Raw genomic sequence first — 7,765 nt, forward strand, 5'->3', positions numbered from 1 at the left:
GACTTAAGCTTTGTTTCTTACTTTATGGTGCTGCAAGCTGAACCCAGTGTCTCCCTTCTGCCAGGTAAGCACTGTGCCACCAAGCCACATCCTTAAACTATTTGGCCACTTTTTTGTTTTTAAAAAAAAACTTGTAAAAGTAAAGTGGATCTACTTTACAGATATTGAATATACTCCAGAGCTTTAAAACAAAGGCTTATATACTGGATTTTTATGGAGATGTTAAGCTTTATATATATATATGTATATATACATATATATATCAAAGTTTATATATATATATATATATATATATCAAAGTTTTTAAAAAAGAAAATCTTTCTTTAACTCAGATACATTCTGAAAAGGCAAATCAGTGGGAAAATGCAAACAGAATAAAAATAAACGTATCTTGAGCCCAGCATGAGGTGTGAGAACAGGGGGCCTCCTTATGCCATGGCTGGAGGAACATTCCGGCCTTCCGTCAGCAGGCTTCCAGCCAACCTTGTAGCTCCTTTATTTAAAGCCAGCCCCCGGCAGCCCAGAGCAAGATGTGGCTTCACAGCCTCCCTGCTCCCTAGCTGCTCCAGCATTGCTGACCAAGTGGCCAGACTGGCCTGTCCCAGAGCCATGGCAAAGAAAGGACTTGTCATTTGTATCCTGGTGGCCAGCTTACTCCTGGACCAGACCAACAGCTACCCATCCCGAGTGAAAGCCAGGAAGCACAGCAAACGCCGAGTGAAAGGTAATGGGACTTTGCTGCCCAGCAAAACCTTAGGTTTACTCAGCATGGGGAAGGTGTTGGACAAGGCTCACATCCAAGCTGTACCAGGAGACCATCCTATCATAGTGGGTGGGTGTAAAGCTTTGCAAGGGATCCAGTGACCTTTGGAGTCTCCGGAGAGTTTGCTATTTAAAGAAAACATGTATTAGGGTTTTTAATTTTTAATTGAAAATAACCTCTTATTATGAAAAAAGTCTCCATGTATGTCTGCCGTCCATTGAGTTTTGATAAGGTGGGACATTTCTGAGCTAGAGCTTACATGGACCCATGGACATCTGCCTTTTTGGATGATAAGAAAGCAGTACAGTGATTAGTGGTGACCTGTGAGCCTCTGGGTACTAAACCTATTCAAATATATTTGTAACGCCCCCCACTACAATCTCATTAAATGAGATGGCACGGGGTAGCTGCGGTTTCCTTTTAACCCTGTCTATTCTGTTGCTGCATTTCCCTCCCCATCACTGTCAGTCAGGAGAAAACTGTTGAAACTGGGTATCTAACTTTTCATATCATAAGACACTGTCTGTCTCTTTAACTTAAGAATTTGTTAACACACAACGAGACATAACTTAAAGATACTTTGACACAGAATTCACTCATGGAGCAAAGCTAGATCTGAGGGGGCTTAAACTAGGCTAAGAGTCAAAAAACTTCAAAGCTTGAAAGAGCAGAGACAATGGGACTCGGCCTGTTTTAGGTTAAAAGCAAAGTGGAAGAGAAATGCGTTGGGACCCAGTGATGCCTTATCTCGGCCTCTGAGGCATTTTCCTTTTTTTTTTTTTCCTTTGACCTACCCCGCAGAAGCACATCTCCCTTCCTTTCTTCCTTCCGTCCTTTCTTTCTCTCTCTCTCTCTCTCTCTCTCTCTCTCTCTCTTTCTTTCTTTCTTTCTTTCTGTAATTAGGTATTTTCTTTATTTACATTTCAAATGTTATCCTCTTTCCTGGTTTCCCCTCCAAAAATCCCCTATCCCATCCCCTCTCCCCCTACTCACCCACCCACCCACTCCTACCTCCCTGCCCTGGCATTCACTCTATTGTGGTTCTCCTTCACTGAAATAGGAGCCCTGAGGGGAGATAGGAACATATGTAAGTAGCTCCTTCTTGCTCTACCTCTCTCTTTTCCCCAGGACCCGCTCCCACAGGTATGCTATTTTAATCAGTTGCAAACATATCTTAACCACCACACACTGCTCCCACACACACATACAAAGTAATAGCCAGCCTCTGCTTTCAGATCTAATAAAAGTCAGGTCTACACGAAGCGCAGCAATCACCTTAGACTTGCTGGTTACTTCTTTCCCATCAAGTCACACACACACACACACACACACACACACACATATTTAATATTTTGAGTACCTTAAAATAAGACCAAAGTTTATAGGACCAAATGTGAAAGGCAAGGCAGGAGTGGCCATGCATCCTTATAATCTCAGTGCTTGGGAGTTGGAGGCAGAGGAGCATGAGTTCAAGGATAGCCTCAACAGATTTAAGGGTAGCCTGGGCTCCATTAAGACTTGCCTCAAAAATGCAAAACTGACAACAACAGCAATAACAACAACAACAACAAAAAGTAAAAGCTAACCCCCAATGTTTACCCAGAATTATCTACTGCCAATAACAGTAAATAACTACCTCTCAGATAGACATTGTAAATATTTGACAGGTGACTAAACTTACTTCGTGTGTTCAATCATGGATAGCTATAAATATAGGAGTGTTTCATTTGTTTTAACAGCTGGATATGTTACTTTATTGTTTGGGGAGGGTCTGACTTCACTGGTTCTTTCTCAGCAACTTTTATATAGTTTCTGCTATGTCTCTCTCTGACACAGTGTAACACACGAAGTCCCTTTTTGCACATATGTCTGCCCTGGCACTAAGATACTGTGGTATACCTTCTAGAAGTGACATGCCATTAATCAGCTTCTCTAATTGTCTCTTCAAATGACATCACCAATCTATGCCTTTCTCACTCAACCCAACACCCGACCATGGTTCCACTGGAGATGTTTATTGTGTTTTTTCCTATCCTGAATCTGACATTGTGTAGCCACAATCATAAAAGAAAGGGCGACCTTTTAAGAGACTCAAAATGGCAACAGCAGTTAAACACCAGGTACAAGTGTTCCCTAAGTACTCACTTTATGGATTTCAACAAATTACAAGTTACACTAATGAAGAAAATACACCTTTTAGAGTAAGCTAGCTCCTCGGGGCATTCCTTCTGTTCATCCACCTGAGCAATGGTGATTGGAAGGGAGTGGAAGCCAAGTCACCCAGTAGATGACTGCCATAATGATCTCCCAGGAGCCTAATAGTAACACGTATGTCTTCTAGTTAATGGTAGTGTTTACAGCTACTTATTTAAATACAAAGGAGTTGGAAGCTGACCTGGAAGGAAGTAGGTTGAAATGCCTGTAGCTGACAGCTTGGAAGTTGGAAGCAAGCCCTCAGTGGGCTTTGCAAACCTGGCCCCATCCCTGATGGCTTTGCATCTTAAATGCTTCCTTTGTTTATTCCAGTTTGAGTGGTCTCACAGGATAAAATCTTTGGGCAATTGTATTTCTGAGCTGAGCTCTTAGACACTTAAGAACTGATGTACAATATAAAGGGAAATAGGGGTTGTGGGGGAGGGGGTACTGAGTACCCTAGAAGGCAGTTTCCTGGCCCAAATGTGGAACCATCTGGCTTATGAAGCACAAGTGTAAGGGGACAGAGGACTAAGACAGTGGATTTTATATTGTCCTGAGAAATCACAGGATCACAAAACCGATTTTCTTTTGTGTGTGTGTGTGTGTGTGTGTGTATGTGTGTGTGCCTATGCCTATATGTGTTGGTATGTGTTCACAAGTGTGCACATGCATGTGGAAGCCAGAGGATAACCTCAAGTATCATGTCTCAGGTGTCATCCATCTCCACCTTTTTTTTGTTTTTTTAAGTAGAAGTCTCTCTTCTTGGCCAGGAGTTCTGACAAGTAGGCTATGCTGACTAGCCAGGGAGTCTCTGGGATCTGCCCTAGGTCTGCTTCCCAAGATGGGATTATAAGCATGCTACCTTGCCTAGCTTTGTTTGTTAAACTTGGGTTCTCTTTTGTTGTGAGATAAGCTTTTTACTGGTTGAGCCACCTTCCTAGCCCACAAAACCGAATCTCTATCTGCTAGCTCCATAATGAGACAGCTGGGGATGGTTTATAACCATTTTGAAGTGTCATCTCTAAGTCTGTGTGCTGGGGAGCAAGGGGGTGGGAGCAGCTGCTCTGCAGAAGCAGATCCGAGGGATAGAGAGAAAAGGCTAGAAGCCAGAGACACCCACGTTTGAGCTCTGCACTTTACCCACTGGAGACCTTCAGTGGGTGGATTCAGCTTTTTCTGATTCTCTGCATGCTCTTCTGTGAGCTTCTAGACTCTACCTCAGGGACAGCAAGAGAACTGATCTCATGGCCTAGCATGGATGGTTTCTTTTAATATACTTATGTGTAATATTTGGCATGGCTTGTCGCAGCTCCTAGTGGCCACTAAGACAGTCTCCATTCTTCTGGAATCTAGATTTAGCCACAGCTACCCACTTACTTACAGCTGAGGCTAGCCAAAGAGTCTTTGGTCCCATCTAAGAACATTCACGAATAAATAACTGGAACTTGGGATCTAGAGAGCTAGCAGAGCCCTTGCCTAGCATGCATAAGATACAAGAGAGCATGGGTTTAGTCTCTAATACTGCCAAAAGGGGAGAAGAGGGGAGGGAAAAGAAGGAAGAAAACGAGGTGGATGGAGAACAAGGAATAAGGAGAAATAGTTGGTGGTGATACCCCTATAAGTAAGTTCTCAATGGTCCTTTATAAACTCACCCAAGCCAAGAGCCATTGCACCATCACCAGACCTCATCAGTAAGGGACCCAGGGTGAGGGAGGTGAGGCCCAGTAAAGTATGGTTCCTGGCACTCACCCACCAAGGCCCTTAACTCATCGCATTCACCTTCATCCCCCACTAACAAATTACATCAACCTTTTTATATCCTGTAAAATATACGCTCCAAACGGAGCACATCAAGCGTAGCAGGAATCGTGGATAAGGAAACCAAGCAAGTTAAGTAAGTAAAATACAGGTGGTGCTTTGAAGGAAAGTGAACAAGGTTCGGGAAAGATCGCAGTGGGGATGCCAATGTCAAGGGTGGACAAGTGTTCTCAGAACACACAGCTGAGTAGGTAAGGGGAGTTGAGTCCGCAAAAGGCATCCGCAAAGTCCCAGGAGACCTTCTGCGGATTCTTTTCTGGAATTGGTCTCAGTGCGCATGCGCATTTGGAGCAGCTTCATCGGCACCATTGCTTTGGATTCTGCATTACAAAGCTGCTCTTTTTTATTTTATTTTATTTTTAACATTTCCATTTCATTCTAATCGAATGTTTTCCATCCCATATCCTACCCCACCAATGTCCCCTAGAAAAGGATGGTGACCTGAAGTCTCAAGTTGAAAAGCTGTGGCGGGAAGTCAATGCCTTGAAGGAAATGCAAGCCCTGCAAACAGGTGAGGCATCCCCCTTCACCAGCTCCTGGTCCGGGAGAATAGTAGAAGAGAATCAGGTATTGCCCAGGATTGAACTCATCCAGAGTGCTTGCTGACTCCTGGGGTTTGTCTGCTTATAGAAAAAAAAAAGAAAAAAGAAAAAAAGAAAAAAAAAAAGAAACAAAATAAAAACTTTAGCAGCTAGTGGGGATGTTGTGGAATGGTTCACACCTTTAATGCCAGCCCTTGGAGGTAGGCCAATTTCTTGAGTCTGAGGCCAGCCTGGGCTACAGAGGAGTTCCAGAACAGCCAGAAGTACACAGAGAACCCCTGTCTTGGGGGATTGGGTGGGAAGGTAGCTTAAGAATACATGTTATTTATTTTAATTTAAAAACTTTTTTCTCTGCACCATGTGCATGCCAGTACCCATGGAGGTCAGAAGAGGGCATTGGATCTCTAGAACTGGAGTTACAAGCAGTTGTGAGTCACTATGTGGGTGGAAATCTGGAGGAGCAACAAGTGCTCTTAACCATTGAGCCATCTCTCTGGCTCCTATGTTTAATATTTTAAGACAGGTTCTCTTATTTCCAAGACTGACCCAGAGTTCAGGATGTGGTGGAGGATGACTTTCAATTCCTAATTCTCCTGCTTCCAGCTCCAGAGTGCTGAGGCCACAGGGCCTTATGTCTGTGGTGCAGAGGACGTAACCCAGGGCTTTGCAAGTGCTAATAAGTGAAGGGTCTACTAACTGAGGGAAATCCTGAGCCCTTAAGAGGCTGTCTTAGGGCCTGGAGGAATAGATACCTTGAGTTAGCAAAGTACCTTCTGTGAGAGCAGAAAGAACTGAGTTCCAATATCAGCAGGCAAAGAAAGCTGCTTGCCTTCAAGCTTGACAGCCTGAGTTTGATTCCTGGGCTCCACACAATGAAAGGAGAGAACAGAATTCTGCCTGCTGTCCTCTGACAGCCAAATGCACTGTGGCTGTTGTACACATACACAAACACAAACACACACACGCACACGTGCACATGCACACACACACACAGTTTGAAGTGGGTAGAGAGAGAGATCCTGTGTCAAAAAGAAGCAAACTGAACAAAATAGGGAGAAACTTGCTGTCTCCCTGAGATTTTGTCTTTGTTTTTTTTTCTTCCTTTCTTATCCTTCTTTCCTTCCTTCCTTTCTTATTGGTCTTCTTTGTTTGGTTTTAGTTATTGTTTTTGAGACAAGATCTTTCCATGTAGGGCTCACTGGCCTGGAACTGGCTAAGTAGATCAGGCTTACCTCAGAGTCACAGCAAGCATTCTGTCTCATTCTCTCAAGTGCTCCAAGCATAGGAGCATGTGCCACCACAGTGTTTGCTCTTTAAATGATTATGAAATTTTACTCCATTCTAAAAGTCCAAAGGAAAGCCACTATGTAGTTCCTTACATAAACGAGGCTACAGATTATATCGAAGCAGCCCAGCCCAGGGTTTAAGGTTATGTTTTGAGTCATATGTGGCTGTGAATTCATTTTAGATCCTCCCTAAGCCCTTGGGGGACATGTCAAGTTGTAAATAACAATTTCTCTAAACCTGATAAATGTGGATAGCACCACCGTCATGGGGTTGCGGAAGTTGCATGTGGTTAGTATTGTGTTTGGCACCAACAAAATCATCAATGGTAAGTCATCACTGTCAACCCATTCATCATTACACAAACATTTACCAATACTTGCTAGGTCCAATTTAAGGCATATCACACACAAAAGGCATCTTATGACATCACCCACTTTCCCATCTTCACAGTTTGTCTTCGAGGCACCAAAGTTCATAAGAAATGCTACCTTGCTTCAGAAGGCCTCAAACATTACCATGAAGCCAACGAAGACTGCATTTCCAAGGGAGGGACCCTGGTTGTCCCCAGGAATTCCGATGAAATCAGTGCCCTTCGAGACTATGGTAAGAGGAGTCTGCCAGGTGTCAATGACTTTTGGCTAGGCATAAATGACATGGTCACAGAAGGCAAGTTCCTTGATGTCCACGGATTCGCCGTCTCCTTCCTCAACTGGGACCGTGCCCAGCCAAGTGGTGGCAAGCGGGAAAACTGCGTCCTGTTCTCCCAGTCAGCTCAGGGGAAATGGAGCGACGAGGCCTGTCGCAGTAGCAAGCGGTACATATGTGAGTTTATCATCCCTTAAGGAGTCCCTTCTCGGTATCCTTCCAAGCAAGACTGGTCATGATAAATAAGCTGGTAGTTCCCCCTCGATAAACTCAGATTACATTTATTAATTGCAGAATTGCAATGCCAGTATTGGTATTCATAGGTATGCAGAGACAGACCGTGTTCCTACCGTAGCTCATTGTAACATTACTCTTCATAAGACAAAGGGGATCAGAAAATGATGACCCAGGTATGGTAAGATACGATAATGGGTAGTCAAATTGTCTCCCACTCTTCTTGTCCCTCTCAGGTGAATAGACCTGACATACTTTAAAAAAAAAAATCATGTGATTC

At 43.7% G+C, this 7,765-nt stretch overlaps 1 protein-coding gene across 1 annotated transcript; it reads left to right on the forward strand.

Moving 5' to 3' along the window:
• Positions 1 to 563: 563 nt before the first annotated feature.
• Positions 564 to 7,472, forward strand: Clec3a (C-type lectin domain family 3 member A). The gene is made up of 3 exons (XM_031337207.1): positions 564 to 724; positions 5,205 to 5,288; positions 7,057 to 7,472. The coding sequence occupies exons 1-3, from the start codon at positions 610 to 612 to the stop codon at positions 7,446 to 7,448; spliced, it is 591 nt and encodes a 196-aa protein (XP_031193067.1). The 5' UTR covers positions 564 to 609; the 3' UTR covers positions 7,449 to 7,472.
• The last annotated feature ends 293 nt before the right edge of the window (positions 7,473 to 7,765 follow it).

Source organism: Mastomys coucha, unplaced genomic scaffold (genome assembly GCF_008632895.1).
Source record: "Mastomys coucha isolate ucsf_1 unplaced genomic scaffold, UCSF_Mcou_1 pScaffold22, whole genome shotgun sequence".
Taxonomy (NCBI): domain Eukaryota; kingdom Metazoa; phylum Chordata; class Mammalia; order Rodentia; family Muridae; genus Mastomys; species Mastomys coucha.

Coding starts and splice junctions, on each gene's coding strand:
- Clec3a (XM_031337207.1), top strand. CDS start 610: ATGGCAAAGAAAGGACTTGTCATTTGTATCCTGGTGGCCAGCTTACTC. Junction 725..5,204: donor CAGCAAACGCCGAGTGAAAG/GTAATGGGACTT, acceptor AATGTCCCCTAG/AAAAGGATGGTGACCTGAAG. Junction 5,289..7,056: donor AATGCAAGCCCTGCAAACAG/GTGAGGCATCCC, acceptor CCATCTTCACAG/TTTGTCTTCGAGGCACCAAA.